Below are 26,099 nucleotides of genomic sequence, written 5' to 3' on the forward strand. Positions count from 1 at the left end.
TGGCCGTTGTTCCACCGCTCTTGGTGTTCCGGGGCCGACGACGATGATGATGATGCGACGATTCGCCTGGATTAGTTCCGTACGAGTAGGCACGGCCGGCTGTGCGCAGTCGCGAGCGAGACGCACCGAGGCGTGATCAATTTATCGATTTTATACGTGCGCTCTCGTGTTGCCCTCTGCACACCATTTGTGTGGCTGCAAGCGTGTGCGTGTGTGTGTGTGTGGCGGTGGAATTTGCCCAAGGATGTTGGCAAAGTGTGATATTGCCGACCAAAAATATTTTTGCGAATTTAAAGTACCATCAAATCGTAAGTCCGTGCGAAAGGATTTTCCTGTTTGGTGTGTTTTTTCTTTCAAATCCTGATCCGGCTCCCAGTCTCGGTTTAAGTCTTCCTTAAAAAACTAAAAAAAAAAAAAAACGGTGCGCTCAATCGCATCAACACCCATCAGTCAACGATCACAACCCGTGCTCGTCGGGCAGGATTGGTTCGAGGCTCTATCAAGCGATATCCAGCACGAACACATTCAACCAGCAACATCTCATCGGACCCCCCGAGCCCCGAGTTTGGCTGGCCAGGCTGCCAGGCAGCTCCAGTAGTGTTGTGTCGCGTCATTTAAGTGGGTTGTGCAGCGGTGGTGCTGTAAGTTTTGGACACAACAGTGGATTTTGTTTTAAAAAAAGGACCCGTTTTGCGTGTGTGCGGACAACCAAAAGGAAGGTTTAAATGAGTTGCCTTTTTGTGGAATAATATCCAACGCAAGAACACTAATTTTTGTGTTAGTTTATCCATTTTCAAAACACATTTTATCAACTATTATTGCACCGAAACGACACGCTAGCGGAGTGGCCAGATCCGGTTTATCCGCATGTCGGCCGGATGCGCGTATCTGTGTGTATGTGTGTGTGTGTATGGCGGCCATTGCGAAAGGCCATTGCGCGCGCGATTACTTCCAGCCGGGCGGGCTTCACCGTTCGCTTCACTGGCTGCCGTAGCGGCCGACGCTCGCGTCACGCATGAATGGCGGCCGTCCTGCGGGTGTCTGCTATCCCGGCTGCCCCTCTCCTCCCCCCCCCCCCCGCATCCGTGCGGCAGTTTTCTTCTAGCCGCGGGTTTTCCACACCGAGTTTTACCACTTTTAATTAGGTCGTACTGCAGGGTGGGTACGGATTGCGTGAAACATCCCGTCGTCAGTGTGTGTGTGTGTGTGTTTTTTTTTTGTTGCTTTTTCCAGGGGGGAAAAACTCATCTCACAGAAGCTGCGACCTGTGCGCCGCTCTGTGCCCGGTGCCGATACCCTTTGCGAATGATTCTGGCGTAGCGCCGCGCTACGCATCGATGACATTTTTCCGACGAATTTTTCCAACTTCATTTCCATTGATTTCGGCAGCCGGGAGGGCGAGGGTTCAATTTTCCCTTCCTGTACTGCACTGCACTGCAAGCAGGGGGAAAGGAAACCCCCCTGGAATCTTTCGATTCGACCCGAACGTCCGGCCGTCAAGAGGTTTGGCGTAATTGAAAAAAAGGAATAAGAAAGAAGACAAAAAAAAACAACCCCGAACACGTTCACCCTCGTGACATAGAGAGAGAGAGTGAGAATAAGAAAGGATGCAAAGTGGGCTGCGTGCGTGTATGTGTGTGTGTGTAATTGAGATGACGACAAGGGCAATTGTGGGAACAATAAAACCGCCCTTAACTCGCACAATAGTCGAGCTGATCGTATCGCTTGTTTTCGGGGCACAATGGGTCGCCCAATACGGCACGGAGGGGCACGGCGCATCCTGATGACGTTTCGGATATTGGGAATTTAGGCAGTGGGGAGAGTTAGAGCCGGTGAGGGTGAGCATGGTTTGCGACTGCATTTTGCTTACAGTTAAAGGTAAAAGCTAACAAAAAAAAAAAAAAACAGAAAAGAGTGTCAAAGTGGTGTTGCATTGTTTCTGTTCTGTTGGGAACTGCGACTAACTAAGGAACGCATCGAAATAGGTCGCCGTGTTGGTACGCGTTTTAAGTTCGATTTATTGCTTTGATTTAAATTTTTCTTTCAAAAATGCAATTAATGCTAAAACAAGTAGCTCTTTCGGATATTTCAGCTATGATTTTTGATGGAAACGACGATACTATTTCTTTGATCTAAATGTGGAACAACATCAACATCGGAGGAAATTCGTTTCATGATTTGATTTTACTTGAATTGAAACAATAGTGTTGGTGTGTAGTGTAAGTGTAACGAATGTTGCAAGATTTGGTCCTTCGAACCGGATACGTACAGTGAAAATGGATGAACGTGATGTCCAAGAATTGAAAGTAGTGATGGGAGTTCTTGTTGTTGGAATAGTTTATAGAGGCTTTGGCTCCAACGGAGTTCTTTCGCCTCTTAATTAGTGATGGGAGCACACCTACGGCTCTCGAACAGACAACTGCTATTGTTTGTTCCATTCTGGACCCGGCGAAAACTGAACCACCAGTTCCGCTCGGAGTCGTTCGGAGTTGGAGTTTTTCGGAGTTGAAGTCGTTCGGAGTTGGAGTCGTTCGGAGTTGGAGTCGTTCGGAGTTAGAGTCGTTCGGAGTTGAAGTCGTTAGGAGTTGGAGTCGTTCGGAGTTGAAGTCGTTAGGAGTTGGAGTCGTTCGGAGTTGAAGTCGTTAGGAGTTGGAGTCGTTCGGAGTTGGAGTCGTTCGGAGTTGAAGTCGTTCAGAGTTGGAGTCATTCGGAGTTGGAGTCGTTCGGAGTTGGAGTCGTTCAGAGTTGGAGTCATTCGCAGTTGGAGTCTTTCTGAGTTGGAGTCGTTCGGAGTTAGAGTCGTTCGGAGTTAGAGTCGTTCGGAGTTGGAGTCATTCGGAGTTGGAGTCGTTCGGAGTTGGAGTCATTCGGAGTTGGAGTCGTTCGGAGATGAAGTCGTAAGGAGTTGGAGTCGTTCGGAGTTGGAGTTGTTCCGAGTAGGAGTCGTTCGGAGTTGGAGTCATTCGGAATTGGAGTCGTTCGGAGTTGGAGTCATCCGGATTCGGAGTAGTCTGGATTTGAAATCGGCCAAAGTTGAAGACGTCCGAGTTGGAGTCGTCCCGATGCAGAATCGGTCCGAAATAGATTCGGACAGAGTTGGAGTCGTCCGGATTAGGAGAGGTCTCGATTTAAAGTCGGCCGAATTCGAAGACGTTCGGGGTTGGAATCGGCCGGAGTCCTTTGGAGTCATCCGCATTCGAACTCGGAGTCATCCGGAGGCGAATTCGGAGTCATTCGAAGTCAGATTTGGACGGAGTTGGAGTTGACTGGAAGCATCCAGAGATAGCTAGAATCGGTCGGAGTTGTTCGGATTCGGTCAAAGTATCTAAGATGAGACATATAACTTAATTTCGTTTTTGTTTAAAGCTCCATGCACAAATTTATACAAAAATACCTAAATATGAGTAAAGATGATTCCAGACTACTCCAACTCTGGCTGACTAGCCCAAACTTCGGTCGATTCCAAAAAAGTGCTGGTGGACATACCTTTCCTCAGTCGATTTCGAGATTTTTCGAAAGAATTATCTGCCAACTTTGTTTGATCATCACTAACGCCAACGGAATAGGGTTTATTTTACCCTCCAGGGGTTTCAATCGCTCTATGAACGTGACTGTTAAAAAAGCGATTGAATAGCGCAGAAGAAAGCGTTGACATGTTGTTGCTCATGGTCCGTTCTTTGTTGCACTTACAGTATCGGACAGAAAGATAGGGCATTGGGTTTTTAACGCACCGTGCACCCGTTAGGCCAAGTTTATGTGTGGTTTGTATGTGTTTGTGTTTGTGTGTGTGTGTATGTGTGTGTGTGTGTGTGTGTGTATGTGTGTGTGTGCATCTGTGTGTGTGTGTGTGTGGATATATGTGTGAATGTGTATTGATGTGTGTGTTTGTTTCACAAGTAGGTCGTTTCGGATAGATTTGTAAGTAGTTTTTTTGTGTTTTGGGTTAGGTTTTTGGTGCGATAAGCAGGACCACCGCCTTTGCGATCAGTGTGTTTTCGATATATTAACAATGTTACGGTCTTCTTTCACCGTGGTCTTCTGAGGACGTCCGGTTGACTTGCGCGTTTCGGTTGTCCAAGCGCGTTTCAGTTGTCTAAGCACGTTTCGGTTGTCCGAAGCGCGTTTGCCACAAAAGTGCGCGATCGTTCCATTACGAGCTCGATCCTTTTGCGCTTAATGCCAGCAGCAGCCATTCGCTTTTACATATGGTGCTGATAATCGGTACAACGTTTACCTCGACCCATTGTTACTAACATTGCTTGCTTGGACCGTCAAGAACGCGCTGGTTAAAAACTTGGACACGGCTGATCCCGTGCTCTGCCTGCGTTCTACTTCTATACGCGATGAATTACATCGTTTTGGAGCAGCGAAAACATCGCATGGATAAAACTATTAACGAGTACGCGAGTAAGCGTCTTCCCTTCAAAATCGAGAAAAGAATACTGCCGCGCTCATGAAACAAAACGCCCATTGAAAAGAATAACTGCGCGCCAGCTCAATGCACGCACAAAGTTTACCATTCGCACACAACGTGCAACGCAGAGATGCACGAAGGCCTTTCAATGGCGTGCACTGGAGAAACACCTGTGAGCGAATGCCGAGTTCATTGCTATTGTGCGCGTGTCCATTTCGCACCGGTGTCGCATTCACATTCATGAAACAGCACTCCTGCGTTTTCGTCCGAGGAACAAGCGCTGCTGTCGATGCAAACTTTAGTTTTTATCCAAGTGTAAACGCACAATGTGTCACATGATAACACACATAATAAGAATAATTTCAACGCAATATGACATCATGGCAAGCTATGTTTTTCAGACACAAACCCGCGCACTTGCAAATACACATTAAAAAGCACACTCTCTTTCTACTACTACACACACACACACATGCACACACACACACACACACACACACACTCACACACACACATACACACACACATACACACATACACACACACAAACACAAGTAACGTGGCAAAACAAGTGCACGGTGCATTGAAAAAAGGGTCCTATCTTAATGTCCGATACTGTACCAGCCTGTGCCAAAAAGGGTGAGCATTATTCGTTCTTTAAATTTGACGAATGCCTCCGGGCCTATATTTTACTGGCTACCAAAAGAACTTGTTGCCTTTTGTTGAGTGCGTATTGAAATATAGTTAATATTGATTTTAAATCATGTCAAAAAATTATTAAAACTGCTCTGTTCAAAACGTTTCTACAACTGTTCGTGCACGTGTTATCGTAAAATGTCATAACAAAGAAAGCATCTAGTTTCACGCGAATCATCCGATATCGAAACATCGTTCAAAACGTGTCATATCAAATGCAGGCAAGTTCTACCGAACTCAAATGATTCATTCGAAACAGAACAGATTGTTGACGGTTGATTCGTTGGGGTGGTTCTGCTGAAGTCAGGCGTAATTTGATTCCCAATCAAAAACCGTCCCTCCGCTCCGGTTGCGTGACACAAGCAAGCTAAGCAAGCTGATATTTAAGGGTGGAGAGCACAGGATCTTAAAACCGTGCAAAGAAGTACGCTTGTAACGTTCCTTTGCATTAAAGGTTAAAGGTTAAACACCAAATGTGGGGCAGCTTAACCTTAAGGAGAGTAATATTTGCTCAACTAGATTGAAGACGTCACATTGGATATTTTGTTTATTTTTTCTGTTTTCATTCCACCAACAAACTATTTAGTATTAGACAACGGCAATACGGAGGTGCCAAGTGCATCCTTTCCTTGCCTGTAGGGCCATACACAGTAAACTGCAGCGCTCCGGCGAAAAGGGAGGATGCGATTGGTGGATCATTCGGGGCGCTGGTTCACCCATAAAGTTCTCCCCGCTGTTTTCACGCTTCAGTTCGACGATTGGATTGGATGTGCGTGCACCGAAAAAAAGAAAGAAAAAAACAGCAACAACAACGGGCATCCCTGCGAGAAAAACAAACCACCCGAGCTTCTTCTTGTATTCCCCTTGCAGGGTTTGTCTCAGCACGGGCGTTGGGCCAGAAAATGTTCCACTTCCTCCGAATCCAGAGAGAGAGAGGGAGAGAGAACGGCAAAGCCGGAACTAAGAGGGAAGAAAAGAGACTCCCGACCACCACCATCCGGTGGGCAACAGCATCCGAGGCGGACAACCGCTCATTTAGCGAGTCGGCGCAGTGAACGATTCCACCGCACGAAGACGACGGGTCCCGCCGTACAGGCAACTCGTTCGTGTCGGAGATGTTTCTTCATTCGAGCCGTGCTCAATGTTGTTCTGCTGGAGAAAATTAAAAACTGCAGCGGAAATGTTGCTAAATGTTTTGCCCTGCGGTACGGCATGGTAAAAGGATGTTGCCGAGGAAACATTATGCGTTCTTTTTTTGTTTCGCTTTTGCTCGACAAATAATTGTTCTTGAGTTGGTAGACAAATTGTTCTTCGGTCTTTGTTTGTTGCAGAGCGTTGTCGCTTTCCGATGCAAATTAACGAGGCACTTCGACTTGCTGGAGAGCAATTTCCTTTGGTTCGGAATATTGTTCAGATAATTAGGTGTTTTACTTCCACTACAATTTACACACAATCTCTGTACAGCAACAGAAGAGGAAACTGGATTGATTTAAAGTATTTTTTTAAATGTCTCTTCCTTCTCACATGCCGACCTACGGAAAAGGAAATGGGATGTGTGTCTTCCTGCCCAGCCAGCAAATTCTTTCTCTATTTTCTCTATCTCTCTGTTTTTCGATCTCTTTCTCTGTTTCTACTAACAACATTATTTACTTATTTAGCAAACTGATTACTAACTAACCACCACCTCCGGCAGCTTCCGAGGCAGCTTTACTAAAGAAACCGAGCATCGTGCAGTTTGTTTCGCCTTTTTATTATCTTTCTTATCTACTTTCAGCTAATTTGCACTCGAGTTAACTAACCATTTCTGCTATATTTAATAATATCTAATGCTTTGCTTTATAATATATCTAATACTATACATGAATGCTATCGGTTATCAATCTTAACATTGTTGTACATTTAAAAGGATTGCTATTTACACTAAACACGGTGATGGGTGATGGCGGTAAAAACTAACATTTTCTCTTTGCTTTTCTACGCTAATTTCGTCCCACCATGGAACGGCACCTGTCTGGCCTGTCGCGCGTAACATAAAACCTCCCGTTCAGGTTTGGTTTTCGAACCGGCGGGCCAAGTGGCGCCGGGAGGAGAAGCTCCGCTCGCAAAAGCGGCTAATTAACCACGTGGGCGGTGTGGGCGGCGGCGGCGGCAGCGGTGGTGGCGGCGGCCTCGGCAACGGGGGGCTGGTGGGCAGTGGCAGCCTCGGCGGCGGTGGTGGCGGCGGCGGCGGCCAGTCGGGCGGCGGTACGGGCCCGGCTGGCGCGGGCGGCGGCGTGATCGGGAGCATCGGCACGGCGGCCATCTGTTCGCCGTCGGCGACGGCCGCCAAGCTGTACCAGTCCGAGTACGACAACCCGTACGGGGCGGCGGCGGCTGCGGCCGCCGTCGCGTCTGGCCAGCCCACCACCGCCGACTGCTACAGCAGCGCGATCGGCAACTCGGCCGCCGCCGTCGGCCTAATGTCGGCGCAGCCGCCCCGCGACAACTACCAGTACTTGCTGTCGGATTCGCTGCATTCGCTCAGCATGCCTTACTCGTTCCACCACCGGCTGCCGTGCAGTTCGCCCTCGACCGTGCAGCCGATGGACCTGAACACGCACTCGGCTGCGTCGGCGGCTGCGGCGGCTGCGGCGGCCGCGTCCGCCGCCGCCTACAGCCAGTCGATCAACATGACGGACCTGTCGCAGATGACGCCGCCGAGCGCGGCGGCGGCTGCGGCGGCCGTCGCTGCCGCCGGGCTGCCCCCGGTTCCGTCCCGCCACCTGCCGATAATTACCAGCGCGATAGCGGGCGGCGGCAACGGTGGTGGTGGTGGTGGCGGCGGCGGCGGCTCAGCAAACGGTTCGGCCGGGTCGGGCGGCGAGCTCGGCGAACCGGGCAGTGGTGTGGTGACGGCCGCCAGCGGTGCCAGTGGGGGCGGCGGAACCAGTGGCGGAAGCAGTGGCACGGGGAACCCTTCCGCACAGCAGCAGCAGCAGCAGCCGCCCCAGCAGAGCGGCGGCCATTACATTACGCGGCTAGAATAATCTTCAATCTCGTCGGCGGCAGCAGCGGCGGCCGCAGCGGCAGCAGCCGCCGCGGCCGCAGCCATGTTACCCATGCTGCATCCGAATCCGTCCTCCTCCTCCTCCCCGACGCCCTCGTGCTCGTCCAGCTCCTCCTCCCATCAGCCGCCGCTTCACAATCCGCACGCACACCATCACCCGCATCACCACGCCCACCTCAATGCGCATCTGCACGGGGGCGTCCCGGGCGCGCTGTCCTCCCCGCCGCCGGCCAAGGTGTCGGCCGAGCTGGTATCGGGGCTGTCGCACCATCTTTCCATCCTTTCGTCCTCCGCCTCCTCGCCGAACTCCTCCTCCACCTCCTGTGCTACGGCGTCGCTGGGCCATCGGCTTCAGCCGCCCCACCATCTGTCGCACAACCTGCACGACCATCACCATCACTATCTGCAACATCACCACCATCAGCAGCAAGAGCAGCAGCAGCAGCAGCAACAACAACAGCAGCAGCAGCAGCAGCAACAACAACAGCAACAACACCAGCAACAGCAGCGCCATCTACATCCTGCGCTGGGATCGCCCCGGCTGTCGCCACTGCACGGCAGCTCCCTGCTCGACCAGCACGCGAGCGCCTGCAGCATCCCGGGCAGCATCCACAGCAGCCTAGCGACCCATCCCACCCACCAGGACAGTGGCCAGCTCGGGTACCACGGGCATGGCAATACACACGGCCACCTGTTCCGGTCGTCGTACCGGTCGCTGTTTCGCCATCCCGAGACGGCAACCATCGCTGCGCTGCGATCGTGCAGCTCTCCCACCCACCCGCCACTTGCTACACCTACTTCAGCACCTCCCCCTCCTCCTCCTCCTCCTCCTCCGCCGCCTCCTCCTCCTGCTCCTCCGCCGTCTGGGTCCGGTTCGGGGGGTTCATCTTCCGCAGCAGGGGCGAACCCGGAGCAAAACACTGACGGTGGGCCCACTATCGCTGGTCCACCCTAAAGGCAGGCACGAAAACAGCAATAGGCCACTGGGAGATTTGTTTTGTTACACTTCAACTGGCAAACGGGTCGGCGACAAGTCTCGCAATAGAAATGGTAACACACGAAATATGAATTATGAATAGTTCGAATCCGACAACTGATAAGCACCGGTGTACCGTTGATACATATTGACAAACAGCGCAACGGTACGAACGCGGCCTGCTAGTGCCGTGGGTAAGCACATGGCCTGCCACATCGTAGTTCGCGCGTTCAAATCCCAGCCCGCATTCACGACGGTGCACGGACGAATATAGCAATAGTTTGATGTTTATTATATTGTGCAGCAACGATCATATTTAAGCGTAGGAGAATAGAAGGTGTTTATGTCTCTGTTGATACCACACATATCTTCCAATTATCAAGAAGAAGAAGAAATAAAAAACAGAATTTTAGGGGCATGAGTATCTCAATACTGATTAATTTCTGTCAACTGACATTGTGCTCAACCAATTTGTGTTGTTGGTGTGTGGTATGCTGCAAGATATGATGCCAACCCGTGGGCCAGTTTTGTGGGTGCAAAAACGAATTATAGAGGGGCTAGCAGATACGAATTTAGAAAGCAAAAAATATGATATATATTTAAAAACAGCATTGTGTTGTGGTAAAGGAAACGAGGCCGAAACACGGCAGTAAAAACACAATAATCGAAGAAGATTCTGTTCTAAATGAACAAAACACACACACACACACAAACAGAAAAAAAAACAGAATAACAACGCACACACACAGAGTGGAAAATCATGTGGATAGCTCGTAAACAAAGCAAGAAGATAAGTAAAAAAAAACAACCCCCAATTGTGATAATACCGTAATACGTGTTAATTAAAAAATTGCATATAAACAAATTAAAAGCATACGAATTACTCCCGTGTATATGGTATATGTAGGATTGTACATTCGACCTTAACGCTGTGTGTTGTTTTTTTTTACTTTACCTTTCCTTTTGTTTTTGCTCCCCATTTCGGAATCAAAATCGGCTGCCATACTGCCCTTTTTGTTGTTGTTGCAATTTTGGTTGTATCATTTTCGCGAATGCGCCTACCCCAGCAGCACGTTTATTTGTTTTTTAGCGTTAAAAGGCAGCTAACCAGCGCTGAAATGGGCTGAACTCTCTTTCCTCCGTATCGGACGGAAGCGCCCGTACCAGCGGGTGTGGCGCCGTGGTTTTAGCGATTAAAATTGCTCAAGTTTCTACATGAACACACTATACATTACATTACAACTACGGACGGCCTCAATGTAGCGGCGATAGGAGCAGCATTTTTAGTGGTTTTTGTTTTGAGTTTTAAATGATTATTCGTAACACACGAGAAATGGCCCATCGATAATCGCGCCAGAAAACTTCGTTTTCTTCCCCCACCCCCGTCGGGGCTGTTGCAGAACCGGGCGGTGGCACACTCAAAGAGTCGTACGGTCGCCGTAGGCCAGCATAGTAGCTACGTTTTGTTTTTTTTTTGCAAAGAGAGCACCACATGGAAGGAAAAAAAGCAGCTATAATCTCTTGTTACGCTATTTATTCTACGCATTAGTGTGAGGCCAAGCCAAATCGCCCCACTGCAAAGCCGGCGAAACGGCGAAACGAATGCATTTGGGACGAATAATGAAGGCAAAAGGGCCCACCGGCCCCGCGCGATATGGCTGCTGCACTTGTTGCACCGATAATAAAATGATGATGTATGTGCAGTTTTTAACTCCAGAGCGGCAGTGGGCAAGAGGCAATTTTAAGTAGATGAATTGCAACAGAAGACGAAGAAAATGAACAAAAAAAAAGAAATAAAAACAAAGAGAACAGGGCAAAACATTTAGCGACGCATTTACTACTTTCAAAGTAAAATAACAATCGCAGAATTATCGCCGGTTAAGGGGGGGGGGAGGGGGGGAGGGGAGCGTGAAACAGCATTTTTCACAAATTGACTGAAAACAAACGGAAAGCAGAAAATAAATGCACTAAATGGATGAAATCATGTATCGATTTTAGTTATTTTGTACTTTGTACAACAGGGCAGTAAAAGAGTAAAAAAACACAAACACACACACACCACTGGCCGGTGGTGTACTGAGCAGTGCGGGGAAAATTACAACCAGTGGAAATAATAATCTAGAAGGAGAAGCAATAAATGAAGCAAGCATAGTTTGAAAAACAAAGGCTAGAATCGAATAATGGGAAGGGGGAAGCCAGTGACTAAGAGAAAGGCGTTACAATTGTTTAACAGTGAAGCAAATAAAAAGCAAGCAAACAAAACAACACTATCGGTGGAAAAAATAACGAATTTTGTGAACAGAAAATAGCAAGCAACACAAACGAACCTAACAAAAACGTGTCATACGCAATATACCAGAAAAGAGAAGAAAAAAAAAACGATTAACACACTCTCACACACAGCGTGCGTTTCATTTTAACTGTTCGTAACGGTGACGGAGGGGGGTGCTGGTTCTATATATCGATGTGAGAAATTAATCCCAAACCAGGAGCTTTCGTTGGGGATGGGGGCTAGAATTTTTATCTTTTTGCTTTATCGTAATCGTAGGGCTTACGGTGGTTCTAGAACGGGTCGCTCACTTACTACTTTACTTTGTTAGCTTAGGTAAGCGTAAATGGATTCGTTTTTGGTTTTGGTTTCGTTATTTTTTAGTTCGCTTTGGTTATAATTTGTTTAGCTTAGTTCTTCTTTTCCATTGCTTTTTTTTATATTTCTTTTTTCCTATGTTTTCCCCTTCGTTATATGTTAAACCTTTGTTCAATTATTTTAACACCTTTTTATCTTCACTCTCTCGTCCTTCATCAAACGTCCTCTTCCCGTCGTGCCCGGCAGCAACTGCGAATTTTGCCTGCGAATAAAAATGATCGAAATTAAATAGGCTGATTGCTCGCCTCTACCCTACCGAACGCTACGAAGAGGCTGACAGAGGCGTCAGCAGTGAACAAGAAACACACACCACCACCACCACCACCACATCCAAACCACTATAATGATATCGCCCCGCTTTAATGTGGTGGATGTGACCGGTTTGGGACCGCCGCCGCCGCCGCCGCCACCACCGTCAGAGAAAACGCGCAGCAGCAACACGACGGGCGGCCAGGCGCCAGCTGCCGGGATGGCACACGCCCCGGTGGCAACGACCGCGGGCGGCAGCAGCAGCAGCAGCTATCGGACGGAGGCGGACCAACTGATGCACGGCGTCAACTTTACCACCGCTCATCACTGGCCGGTGCGGCACGCCAAGGGGCTGCTGAACGGGCCCGGCCAGAACAACTGCTTCCTCAACTGTGCGGTACAGGTGAGTGTGCGGGGACAAATTATTACTGAGGACCGAGTCTATCATTTGGACAGTCTTGAAAGATTGCATTGTTTTTTTTACATTTACGTTTTTCTTAAATATAAATACGTCAGGCGAGCATTGGAATAGATGTTTCCTCCTGTTCGTACCACTACAGCAGTGGCTAGCTCGACTCTAATTCTTCGATGAGTCATCCAAATTACAACGGTTCCTTGTTTTAGCTATACAGGATTGACCATGTGGTATTGCTCCAACACAATGGAGCCACGGATTTGACACCGAAAATGGAATGCTTTCCGTTTCCATTCTTTTCCATTGCCAGTGCAGTAGAGTTGACAATGCCCAATTTAAGCTTTACGACACCAAAATGAGAAAATCTCGAACTGGGACGTATCAATTTTGAGAATATCCTTAAGCAAATGTGGCAGATAATCTTTAGGACCACTCGTGGACGTCAATTAAACAATTTGAAGGGATTATCTTTTAAATTTTACTGCGATGCTCGAATCTTCAAACACTTACTATGTTTTGGGACATATTTGGGCCTATTCCGAATTAAATTAAAATCTAGTTGAGCCGAGATGTATCACAAAACTGCATCTAGCAGCTCCAATAAAGCGATCAAGATATCATTCCACATCTGTTGTGACATCTTGGCTGTCGAATAACTGTACAGATGTGTTGAGATCCGAATGTAGGTTATACAGGTGGTCCTCAACATCCACAATACCTGATTAACGAATGTTTGAAGACATGTAGAAGTTTTTTTTCGAGCAATTCACATTGATTTGATTCTTCGCCAATTCTTCAAACAATTCTTCAAACAACAATTCAACAAACTAACACTGAAAACTATTTAAAATCATAGAACAAAGCATCATGCGCGTTTATTAGTAAGGTACATATTTGGACCTATTCCGAATTGAATTGAAATCTAGTTGAGCCGAGATGTATCACAAAACTGCATCTAGCAGCTCCAATAAAGCGATCAAGATATCATTCCACATCTGTTGTGACATCTTGGCCGTCGAATTACTGTACAGATGTGTTGAGATCCGAATGTAGGTTATACAGGTGGTCCTCAACATCCACAATACCTGATTTACGAATGTTTGAAGATATGTAGAAGTTTTTTTTCGAGCAATTCACATTCATTTGATTCTTCGCCAATTCTTCAAACAATTCTTCAAACAATAATTCAACAAACAAACACTGAAAACTCTTTAAAATCATAGAACAATGCATCATGCGCGTTTATTAGTAAGGTACATATTTGGACCTATTCCGAATTGAATTGAAATCTAGTTGAGCCGAGATGTATCACAAAACTGCATCTAGCAGCTCCAATAAAGCGATCAAGATATCATTCCACATCTGTTGTGACATCTTGGCTGTCGAATTACTGTACAGATGTGTTGAGATCCGAATGTAGGATAAAAAGGTGGTCCTCAACATCCACAATACCTGATTTACGAATGTTTGAATACATGTAGAAGTTTTTTTTCGAGCAATTCACATTGATTTGATTCTTCGCCAATTCTTCATTAAACAAAATCAAAGAACAAGGGCATCATGCGCGTTTATTAACAGACATGCTAGTCTTGCTTGCTGCCTTTAAAACAGCTAATCAGAGCAATATTTTCGGGAAGTCTTGGAGCAAAAAGCTCCAAGAAGTTTACATCTAGCCGTGCAAAAAAAAAGGTGCCTAAGAAACAAACGAAGGACACACACTCATCGGCGGATGGAAACTTCAGCGCGTTGCTTCCTTTTTCACTCCCGGGCAACGCGTTTCCTTCTCACAAACACAGACACACACACACACATACACACATGTAGATCTATCTCTATTCTTCCGCTTTTCACCGTCGGCAACCGCAGCCTATACCCGTGCACCGAATGTGAAAACATAAATTATCCACGCTCGGTGGAGCTTTCCCACACGAACCAACCATGCGGACCGGAACGGGGTGACCAAGGAGGTCCCACGGCAAGTGCACATACACACACACACACACACACACACACACACACACACACACACCCATCAGCGCATCTGCGTGGAAACGCTGTTCACAGAGCGAGTTCACTTGGGTGCTGCTTTCTTTCGTACAAAACCTCTACCAGACGGTGACGGGGTGGGGGTGCTTGGTGGTGGTACACACATGGTACCCGTCAGGTGCCTTGAGAAAAAAAAGATGGCAGTGCTGCTGCTGCTGCTGTGTAAATGCACATGGCCTGTCCACCTGTTCCGTCTGCCACGCGCGTTTTCAAGAGATTCGTTTGCCGCGGACACAAAGTTTTAAAGGGTTTTTGGTTTTATTTTATTTTTTTTTTCGTCTTTTGCTTGGTTGCCAGCGAGAGCAGGTGCTGATTCTGTTTCCCTTCTTTCCCTTATTTTGTTGTTGTTCTATATACTTTGTTCTGCTCCCCAGCTCCTTCGGGCGTAATTTGCTTTTGATTTTTGAAACCTCGTTCTAGAGATCGCTTTTGGAGATGGAGCAAAAATGAGTCATTGCGTGAGCGCTTTTCAAGTGGGGTTTTTTTAAGCACACGAAAGAACGTTTAGACGTTCCCCGAGCCGAGGTTGACGATGAAGTTGCGCTTGCTCGGTGCTTCGAACAACCAAAGCGGTATACAACGAATGCCGGGAGCATGTCACACGCTGCTTCCTTTATGATAATTAGCACCGGGCGGCGAGGCATTATGCGTTGCGTTAGAAACATGTTTTAATTTCCTGTCCGGCCCAGGAGGGTTCTGGGTGCATCATGCTGTACTCCAGCTTCCAGTCCAAGTTCCCTTGCCAACCACTTCCCGGTGCCCGGAAGGAAGGAAAAAGGAAGAACGAGCGATAGTGCAAACAACTTGTGCCCGCGCTGCATTGCACCGGGCCCAGGCAGGTGTGTACCGTTACGCCTGCAATCAGGTGTCTCGCAGGGGGAGGGAGAGGCAAAAGAGGAGCAAATGGGCGACACCGGACCGATTGATATGCGAACCAGAACCATCAATTTATCGAACGGCAAACAGGGGACTTGCTTTTGCCCGATTTGGCCCATCATTTGCGACCCATCAACAGGTGCTAAGATGTGCGTGTGTGTGTGTGTGCCTGCACTAGCTTCGCTGGGGCACGTTCGCTTCTCCCCCCCCGGGGCGTGTGCATTTAATAACGCGCAGCGGAAATGATTAGTGTGGCACACGACGACCACGGACCAAGGAAGCTGGTCATGTGGCAGCAAAGAGGGGGGAGGGGAGGGGGGGGGCTTTCAATAATTGCAGCTTAATTACATACCGCTCTGCCGGTAGAGTGCGTAGTGCGCGCAACATCCTGCGACACAGCGTAGATGCGTCGCCACGAGAACATCCGCCACCGGGAGGGTTCGTCGCCTGGTAAGCAAATATTCAATATCCGTTCTAGAAGCGGCGCCGGCAGCGCTGTGGTGCTGTGTGTTCCGCCAGCAGAAGGCTGTATTAGCCGTCGCATGTTGGCTTTACAAGATAACATATTAGCATATCTCGACCCCCTTTGCCCCGCTCGCTTCTCATTACGGTTGTACCGATAAGCGTCTGTAAGGTGTGTGCGACTCCATTCGTTGATGTTGATACAATTTAAAAGGCTTAAGCGGGGACACGGTACGTGTCTGTTTCAACTGCTTTTAAAACTGATTTCGCTTAGACATGCGTCAGACATTCACATGCACAAACACACACAATACAAAGTGGACTACATACACCACATACTCACGCTGTTAGGCAATACCGGAGCTGGCGTACGGGAAAAAAAAGCGCGATCGTAAGTAGCTTACTTGCCCCAAAACAAAAGCACACTTTCATGCACATTTCACCAGCTTAATTTTCCTTTTTTCCGTATTTCGGCTACCCATTTTCCATCGCCTCCCCACCACCTACTCCTACTGTGAGACGCGAAGGGAAGAAGGGGGGGAAAAAAAGGAGGTTGAGTGCAGTTTACCGATTATTTTCGGGCCATCAGCTTCCAAAGCGAAATTTGAAAGGAAAAACGAAACCAAAAACCAAAAAAAAAATCGCTGCAAAAGAAGTAACACATTCAGGCGTATCATATCGGTTTCATTCTCACTGGCGTTTGTTTTTGTTGTTGTTGTTGTTGCTCTCTATCTCTCTTTCTCTCTTTGTGGGTGAACCTGATTTGCATCTCTCGCTTGCTGTGCGTGCTTGCGGGTAACGACAATACAAAAAACCATTTCCCGCAGGCAATTGTCCAGCGTGTAAATGAGTGATAGAGGGAGAAGAAGCGAGACACCAGACACAAACCACATCAATTTTCACTCTGGTGGCAGTGTGTCTGACTGCGACCTTCTTTACGGCGCGCGCGTGTGTGTGTGTGTGGATGAGATTTCTGCGCTTCTTCCATTTACCTACGCCGCACATACACGTACGCTGAGCTAGTTTTCCTCGACCGGCGGTGTGTGATAAGGCGGAGATGAGCCGTGCGCGCGCACATTTACGCGGGGGGTTGGTGGAACCGATGGGACACAATTTTGCGCTCGAGAAACAATGAGGAAGCTGTCCTGGTTGCTAGGGGGGGATTTGCTGGAAATTATGTAAAAAAAAAGTATTTTATAATCATATACCCCGCCCCCCTAGCAACAGCCGCGGAGCGTCGCGCGTTCTGTTGCGCTGCTTTGCTAAATCCGGTCGAGATTAAGCGCAACGGCATGCAGACCGACCCTGTGGTCGTGCGGGATTAGGCGCTGCGCACGGGTGTGTGTGTTTCGTTCGCCCGCCAGAGATCGAATCTGCAAAAAAGCGCCATCTTTTATCTTGTTGTTACCGATCGGGAATGAAAGCAGTTGGAACTGTTTCAAAAATTGTGTAGATTGGTGTATGGATTGAAAGAAAAAAAAATTAGATGGAAAAATACGAAACGCGCGCAATTATTTTATAATACTCTAAAAACCTTTCCGACGAAATCCCCTTGCGCGCTTAGTACACAGCAAAAGGGTTGAGTAAAAACATCTATGCTTACTACACGCTGCTCTCCGTTTTTACAGTCAAAAAGCTGAAAAAAAATCCACTGAATTGTTAATATGTGTCGTGTCTGCCTTCACGAACCTCTCGCACCTCGTGTGTGTGTATATGTGCTGCCGTTTTTCCTTCCCTTCGTCCAGAAACAACCGATTTTAAATCCCTTCGCCATCGCGCGCTTAGATTCGATCGGCCGTATACGTACAACGCGCGCGCCCAAGAGAGAGCTGGTGTGCCGGGGAGGGGGGGGGGGGAGGAGGAAGCGTTGCGAAAGACCTCTTAAGGAGACTAACGAACTAGTCGACGCACCGAACCGAGTGGGGAGACACAGAAGGAGCGAGAGAGAGAGAGAGACTTGGATGAAAAAAAGAACGACGAATTGACCAAGCGGAATCGAATCGGGAGGAGTTTGGGGAATGGTGGTGCGGTGGGGTGTCTTGGTGGTGATTTTGTTACTTCTTGGACCGCTCGGACCCGGCCCTCCCTTTCCTCATCCTCCCCTCCGGTCGTTCGTTATCCTCCTCCCACCCACGACTCCACGGCCGATGGCAGCGCGCGCGAGCGAGTGGGTTCTCACTTTGGGCTGCTCGTCGCGGGCCCCTCCTGCGGGGGCTACCATTTAAAGGGTTTTGGGGGGCCGGCCAGTTGTAGCGTGGCAGCGGGCTCCTCAAACCCAGAGCCCAGTGGGGTGCGGGGGGTTTTTGGGTCTCTCCCTCTTGCCTGCCCGCCCGCACGGCGAGGCTTAATGCGTTTTTATAGCAGCTTTGCTGTGTCTCCCTTTTCGGTAAAGCAAATAAGCGAAGAAGAAGAAAAACGTCTATGTAGCGCGCTTGTGTTAGAGATATGTTCGCGGGCATGTTTTATTCAGCGGTACTACACACACACACACACACACGTGCTTGCATCAATCGTACGTAGCCCGTGCCTGCCACTAATGCTCGGACGCAGGGGTCAATTTAAAAAAGTGACCGGTCGTTTTTTCTCCTGTTACACCCCTGCCTCACTGGCATCCAATCTGGCGCGCTCTTTGTCGCTTTGGAGACACTCTGGGCGGCTTGGGCTAGCCGAAGCAGTGTGTTGCGGCCTATTTTACTGAAAATGTCACAGTATTTCCCGTATCTACAACAGGTTGCCTTATGCTGTAGAGTTGGAAAGGCAATTTTATATGAATAATTATTTAAAAAAAAAAAAAAACTGTATTCTGACCCAACAGCACTCCAAAAATGCTGCTCATACGAGTGCTCTATGAAGGAAGTAAGACTTACAAGCTAGCTGCTGCTGCCAATCGTCTCCAAACGATGTAAGCGACGCATGGCTTGAAGCTGCCCAGCGCTGTCTCGTTATGCCTTTAAATAGCAGCGCCCGAGCACGAGAACGATGCGCACCGTTCAAATTCGCTGCTATATAGTACAGGTTAGAAAACCGATCCATAATTCTTGCTCGGGCCCGTTCGTGGAAGGGGAGATGAAAACGGATAACACGTAAACAAGGTGGATGGATTCGCCCCGGCAGCGAAGATGAAAAACGTGAAAAATAAAATAAAAAAAAGAAATAAAACAAGGGTGGAAAGGTTATGGTATGGAAAACCGTGCTGGGAAAAGGAGGACGCGCGACGGGGAAGACATTGAAAAGAATTAAGCAAGTGTGTAACCTGAACTAAAGATAAGGAAGAGAGAGAGAGATAGAGAGAGAGAGAAAGAGGGCAAGAAAAAAAGGAAGCAAACCAAAAAGAGGATGGAAGAGAGAGAAAAAAACACAACAAAAGAGGGAGCCCTTTTCCAAAACCTCGAGGAAGACTACACAGACGAGCAAAGAAACGAAGACGCACAGCCCCTCGAAGGGTGAAGGGCGGGAGAGAAGGGAGAAGCAACAAAACAACAACAGAAAAAAACGAGCTGTGCCACCGGGGTACCATCGAACGCTTTTTAAAATCGAAAGACTTCAACCAGCGGCAGCAGAAGGAACGACGAAAAGCGACGAACCCCCGTGAGCGTGCTGCTGCACCGCTTCGGTTTAACCTTTCGTCTTGAGCTACCTGTTTCCCCGCCCGGGTCCCTTCTTGTACTGGTCCAGGGCTCGCTCTCTCTCTCTTTCTCTCTCTGACGCTGGCATGCGTTTTCTTCGTTCGGTTGCTTTCCTCCCGGTCCTTTCCGTTATGCTACGGCTCTATGCTAAGACGTGTGACGCAGCGTTACGATGCTTGCGAGTTTTCTCGTCTCGTGTATTGTTAGAGCGTTTGCTGGTTCCACCATTCCGTTCCACTCCTCCGCCATCCAAGCATCACCGCCACCACCTCCCGCGCCCAACACAAAACATAGCGTTAAGCCCCGCACGAGCATATTTCTTCTTCTTGCTGCTGCTGCTGCTGCTGCTGCGCTGTGGTGTGCTTTGAGACAGGGGTTTTCTTGCTTTTTCCTCTTGCTTCGTCCCCGGGTTTAGCGATCTCGTGTTGCCTTCTCCTTTGGAGCGTCCGTTTCACCTGTGCAGAAGCGAGAACGCGGCGCGTGTGCAGTAAGAGTGAACGAGCGGGAGCGATCGAACATGTGGGCGAGCTGGGAAGGGACCCGAAGGCGGGGTGTTGTGCGCTCGGTGTGTGCGTGTGTGTGAGTGCGGTGCACGATCGCGCTTGTGTGGCGCGCCGTCTTCCGAGATCCCCCAGCAGCATGATCAGTCTTCAGATGACCAACATGATCTTAGGACGTGTTTCGTGTCAGCTGCGTTAGTTTTATGTGGCGCGACTTTCGTACACGGCGCTCAGCGTGCGAGATATTTGTGTACGTGTGTGTGTGAGAGAGAGAAAGAGAGAAGAGAGAGAGATCAGTGTGAGTGTGTGCGCGCGCTTGGATTCATCGCTGTGGTGGATTCGGAATTAAAATCGGCGCAAAGCATAAATGAACGATCTGTTGGGACATCGCGCGTAGTTTGTGGTGTGTGTGTGTGCGTGCGAAGCGTTTGGTGAACTCCGCCTGGATTTATGCAATCGAACGGGGAGGCACCATTTAAATGAGTTTTGCCAGTAAAAGCGCGTCGTCGTCCCACAATCAATATGGCGTCCAGTTACTATTAGCCGGCGTTGTGTTTGTGTTCATTCGTGAGATGAAATGTGTGTGTGTGTGTGTTTTTTGTTTTCTTCTCTCGATTATTTGATTTAAACGTTCCAACGGAAGTGTAAGGATGAAACGTTAAGCAACACGCCAACGCCAAATCAATCCCCAGCCGGCAGCGGGAAGAATGCAAACGCTCACTTCAATGTACCAACCGTCGCACACACGGAGCGCAAAACGGTGGCATCAATCAAAAAATGTTTCTACACTCAACGCACCGCAACGCCTTTGGTAGCGCGCACGGGAAGGAAGCTGAAACGTCTTCGGCCGCAGCAAGTGCAGCCAACCAGCAACAACACCGAGGCACCGTGCACACCTCAAGCGGAACACTGCCGTGCCGCGCGTTCTTGCCGGCAGAAGGGAGGAAGCATTAATAGGAGGGACCAAAGCACACCCTCTCCCCAAGTGAGCCAAGTGCATCGCGTTCTGCTGCACGTGTGCGTTTCCGTGTGTTGAAGTTGCCCGTTGGGAAGGTTCGGGAGTTTTGTTTTACATTTGTTTGCGGCTGTTTGTACGAAGAAAGTGCTATAGAGACTGCTTACTAACCAGCCCTGTGCACAGGTGTATGTGTGCGAGCAAACGTTTGAAGAGCTTTTTTTTTGTGGTTAGTTCTTACATACTCAAAAAAAAAAAAGAAATACGAGAAAACAGAAATTTGAAAACCATGAACAATCGCATTAAAGCGTCTGGCCGTAGAGAAGCAAACCCCGTGTCCGCATCGAGAGCAAACGTGCTACCACAATAATGCTGCTGCAACAAATCAACCCGATCGGAGCGTTTTTTCAAACGTGCAAGGTAATCAAACGTTTTTGTGGGGTGTGGGGGCCTCCCCAAAGCACCCGTGGTAACCGCAAAACAATTTGTTTGTATTGTACCCGTCAAGCAAGGGACTGTGGCTGTGTGAGCAGGGGGGGGGGGGCAGTAAATGAAAAATTTCATTCCATTTCAATTAACGACCCACTACTACTGCGCTGATGCTGTGCGTTCTTACTGGCAAGTGTAAAATGGCGCCCCCCCCTCCCGGGGGAGAACGCCTGCGATGTCTCAAATTGCCGGCCGCTTGGTGGATGAAATTACGGCAATATGTCTCCTATTTCCCTCTTCGCTTTCGCTCGCTCGCTCTCTCTCTCTCTTTCTCTCGTTCACTCTCCCTCTGTTTTTCACTTCGGTTTTCCGCAACGCTCCGTAATGTCGCGGCAGGTGCGCGCGAAGCGAAAGGAAAACATACGACCGGACACGATTTTCGGAACATCTGCTGTCATAAGCTCTTCTACCTTACCGGTACTCCGGAGGGGAGGGGAAGGGGGCAGGCGGGGGATAGAGGGGGTTAGCTAATGAGGAAGTGTATGACGTCTGGTGTTATTGTTATTTTTATTCTCTGACTGTATTAATTACAAACAAGTAGAGCAAATGTAAGAAGGAGATAAAGAAGATGAAAAGAAGAAGAAGAAGAAGAAGCTGAAAACAAGAAGAAGAAAAAGGATAGATGATGCCGGTTTCGAAAATCTAACTAAGCAGATAAAAATAAACGCAAGACTTTTCGATCCGGCGGTGGGATAAGCGACGAACCCTTCGATTTTATATCTTTTTTTTATTAATTTCTTTACACTTTTAAAACTCATTCTAAACGAACTTGTTTGTTGTTGCAAGCAATGTATGCTTTACGATGAAGTAATTCAACCATTGATTATGTTAGCAAACATTAATGGCATTCTTTTATGCTTTATTCATTACAACTCGTATTTTTTTCCCATCACTAATGTTCTTCACACATTTTGCTCTCCTTTTTTCATGTGCACCGCCCCCTTGCTCTTCTCGTGTGCGTTATTATGTGTGCGTCCGCGCATAAATCAAATAGGTGCTCTGGCATCTGGACGCTTTCCGGCGCTCGTTCCGCCAGCTACAAACACACGACTGTGGAGGTCCGGACTGTATATTTTGTGCTCTCAAGGTAAGTAGTGAACAACTGTGGTTTGTATGAACCGACGCGCCTAGCTAGAATTTAAAATGTTCCATCTAAAGTCAATTTGTTTCGCTGCTACAAGAAGTTTTGGCAACGGCTGAAAAAAAGAGGATACAATCTAAATTTAATTTTCCATTCATTTTTGTCGTATTGGTTTAGAATGGTAAATCTAATAGCAATAAAATGTTGTTGCTACTCTGCACAGTAACGACGAGCGTAACGGTATCGAAAAAGAATATACCGCGAAGCGTTTCCCCCACTGTGTAGCATAACTTTAGGCGCTTGCTACTTGGGGAGCGCACTGAAACGCTAGCGACGCCTTTGTCCGTAAGGAGACACGCTTGGCGCCCTCTAGCGGTAGGTAACGGTAACTGCTAAATGGGCTACTGGTGGAATTTAGATTTCCCTCCACAAATTCCTTCACTGTTTTAATGTCTTTAATGCATTGGTTTGTGATTGTAGAAAAAAAAAAACATGTGCTTCACTGTACCAACAACACAATGGTGACGGTGATTGCAAGCAGAATATTGATGTGTCCACCAAGGCATTGATGATGATGGGGGTCGTCGTCACAATCGCGGTTTCGCGCCCAAGGCTTGGGCGGCGAAGACTCTCCCCACCTCCCCCCCCCCCCCCTCCGCACCCTTTTTCTGCCTTTTACCGAGCCCAACCTGTGGAATTCCCATCATAATCTCTTACCAATACCAATGCAAAACCAATGGCTTTTTGCGGGCTGGGGAAGCGAGGTTAAAAATCGTTTTCGCTGTGGCTTCGGAGCGTTTGATATGGGATAAACCGATCATGCAGGAAACATGATTCAACACTTTCAACACACACACACACCGACACGTACGTGTTTGTGTATGTGCGAGTGCAATCTCGGTCAAACGAAATTGGAAGTTTCCGAAAGTTTCGACATTTTCGGTAGGGTAGTGTTATGATTGGGGCCTGTTTGGGGAGAAATTGCCTACACGGTCGCCAACCCTACCACTAAGCGGGGTCTCGGCCGTTTGTGCGTTTTGTGGGTGGGAAATTCTTGCGTGAAAACTGTGTTCCACGACGACGGCCCGCTTTGTGTGCGATTATTGGTTGCCCATTTTGGTAACCAATTTTTGGCATTCGAAGGAAAGAAAACAAAAAAGAAAAAGAAGGAGATATCAATAAAAACATAAATGTCTGAACGCTGCATGAGCCTTACGGTCGAGCAGAGTCCCTGCCTGCCATTAACTCTGAACATGTACAGTCAAAAGCCACGTAACACCGCCGGGGACAGCTTGCCTGGAATGTGTCTCGCAGCGGAAAGAGGGAAGGAAAGAAGACACACAACAAAAGACCATTAGAATTCCACGCACAAAGCAGTGCGATCGGATTCGGAGAGGAAAAGGATCTTTAAGGAGGTTTAATGGAGGGTTTAACACACGCACGGCGCGGCGCGGCGACACGGACGGTTGGAATCCTGCGACGGACGGGTGCTTTTGCCTGGAAGGAAGTGCGTGACAGTGAATACGAAATGACGAATATCCGTTTCGAATGGGTGAGCCGAGAGAGAGAGAGAGAGCGAGCGAGGATCCATACCTGTTTCGGTGCTGGTTGGATTTTTTTGTTGTTGTTTTGTTTTGGGAAGCAATCTCGGGACTGGGACTGGGTAATTTCCACCACGGCGACGGTGTAATTGCACTCCCTACGTAGCGATCCCTTCGGGGTGCCTCTATCGTTTCCTTTGCCTTGCAACGGAGCGTTCCCGTGTGCAAAGTGCATCTTAATGGTCTGGCTGGACGGATGGGGTGAGCATTGAGTCAGTGAGAATGACCCTGGCCAGATTGACAAGCACTCGGGAAAGCCCGCGGGAGACGGACCATACCGAAGTGTTTGTGTGTGTGTGTGTGTGTGCTTTTCCTGTCCCATCGTTGCGGCAGCAATCGACTGTAAAGTGCAATAATTACGCTGTGCCTGTGTACCACCAACCTGCAGGGAAAAGAATCGTAAAGGAAACACGTTTTCCCGCCTGTGCCAACCGAAACGTGTTCCAGAATATTTAACCCCCCCACCCGTCCAGTGCATCAAGGGAATTATGTTTGCAGTTGAACGCACAGGAAAAGAAACCATACACGCAGAGATAAAGATTAAGTAAAGCAGCACGGGATCGAGGCTCTTTAAATCGCGCCGTAAAACATCGAAACGGGTTCGTTGTCTAGCTAACGGTGCGCGCGGCATTGTGGTGAGTTATTTGGCCATACTCACCACGGCCGAACAGAAAACTCACCACAAAGCCGCGCGCGCGCGAGCTACACGCCTCGGTTAGAACGAGTTTGTCGTCCACTACTCGGCTTGTCGACTCCACTGCAGGATGAATGCGGCATCGCTGCAGTGGATGGAAGTTTTTTGTGCAATAAGCGACACTTTATTACCAATCGAGCACATTTTATTGAGGCCCGCTGGTGGTTTAAATAAGCGGACTGGTTTGCTGGAGCCGTTTGCCCACCGCCATCTTGGCGAGACGAGCCAAAAACAAACGTACCTGTGGCTTTCGTCTAACTGTGTGTGCACACATGACGCGCGCGGACACGCAAAGCTCCTTATTGGTCAGCCGTTTTGAAAACGGTTCACCGAGAGCCTTACCACCTTACCACACCCAGCCGCCGTCCAGGGAAGGGACAGATCGAGGAAGAAAAAAAGGTTGATTGATGTGCTGTATATAAATACAGCACACAAAGACAGAGACACGGCGAGAAGAGGTAGCGCAAAGGTTAAGGCTCCTCAACTACCAGGTAACTGAAGGCAGGGCATAGAACAAAGCAAACACACACACACACACAAATATATATATTATTCTACACAAATGTACAGAAGAAGATCCACTAGAAAAAGGCACACAGCAAAAGGTTAAAGAATCGATAGCGCAGCTTTCCGGCAGGGACCCTGCAGTGGTGTGTCAGGGAGCGGCCCAGCTCAGGGAAAGCCACACAGTGATTCGTTGTTTTATTATCTTGCTTGCCTCTTCACCGTTGCTTTGTTGAGGTGAAAAACAAAGCAACTTTATTAGTTAGTCACCCTATTCCACACCAACCCTTGCCCGCGAGGAGCGGTAAAACGAGAAAAAGCCCTCCGAGCGCGCGCGTGTGTGTGTGTGTGTGTGTATGGTAAGAGGCTAAGAATAAGGCAACGAGAAGAAGAAGCCGAATCCGAGACGCAAACAGACGGAGCAGAAAATCAAAGAAGCTGAAGCTTAAAGAACGTGAGCGCTAAGGCGAAGAAGCCAGAAAGTTGTTCAACTTGAAGGCAAGAAACGAGTTTTTCTGTGTCGTTTTCTCTTTTTTCTTGCTGAGTTGTGCTCTCTCTCGCTCTCTTTCTCACACACGCAAGCACTCTCTTTCTCTCGTTCGTAGGCTGGAGCTTTTCGAGCTCCAGTCAAAGTCTCCAGAAAGATACAAAGAGACGAACGTGTTTTGCAAGAATGGTGAAGGTGTAACTGCAGAGAAAGGAAAGGAGCTGCTGAGAAGAGGGCGAGCAAGAAGGATGGGGAGGTACCATAAAACACAACTCTAAGGGGGTGAGTTTGTCTATGTGTGTGTGTGTGCCTCGCTTTGATGCAAGGAAGAAGAA

General features: G+C 48.4%; 3 protein-coding genes across 5 annotated transcripts in view; all 3 read left to right on the forward strand.

Moving 5' to 3' along the window:
* LOC1272059 (uncharacterized) overlaps nt 1-26,099 on the forward strand; it is a 46,832-nt gene that overhangs the window by 4,105 nt on the left and 16,628 nt on the right. The window contains exons 1-3 of one of the 3 annotated variants that reach the window (XM_061657106.1): nt 11,604-11,737; nt 11,966-12,431; nt 22,392-22,484. In XM_061657106.1, the coding sequence (XP_061513090.1) occupies nt 12,123-12,431; nt 22,392-22,484 (402 nt within the window). In that variant the 5' untranslated portion in view covers nt 11,604-11,737; nt 11,966-12,122. Of the gene's footprint in view, nt 1-11,603; nt 11,738-11,965; nt 12,432-19,606; nt 21,329-22,391; nt 22,485-26,099 lie in introns of those variants that run through there. The other 2 variants (XM_566191.5, XM_061657112.1) reach the window with 2 other exon arrangements.
* Nucleotides 7,060-8,136, forward strand: LOC133391102 (loricrin-like; the record flags this gene model as incomplete). The annotated part of the gene is made up of 1 exon (XM_061641619.1): nt 7,060-8,136. A coding segment is annotated over one exon (1,077 nt), but the record flags the coding sequence as incomplete, so codon positions are not given.
* LOC133393256 (AT-rich binding protein-like) lies at nt 8,072-11,534 on the forward strand. The gene has a single exon (XM_061657261.1). The coding sequence runs from the start codon at nt 8,200-8,202 to the stop codon at nt 9,109-9,111; it is 912 nt and encodes a 303-aa protein (XP_061513245.1). The 5' UTR covers nt 8,072-8,199; the 3' UTR covers nt 9,112-11,534.

This window comes from Anopheles gambiae, chromosome X (genome assembly GCF_943734735.2).
Source record: "Anopheles gambiae chromosome X, idAnoGambNW_F1_1, whole genome shotgun sequence".
Lineage (NCBI taxonomy): Eukaryota > Metazoa > Arthropoda > Insecta > Diptera > Culicidae > Anopheles > Anopheles gambiae.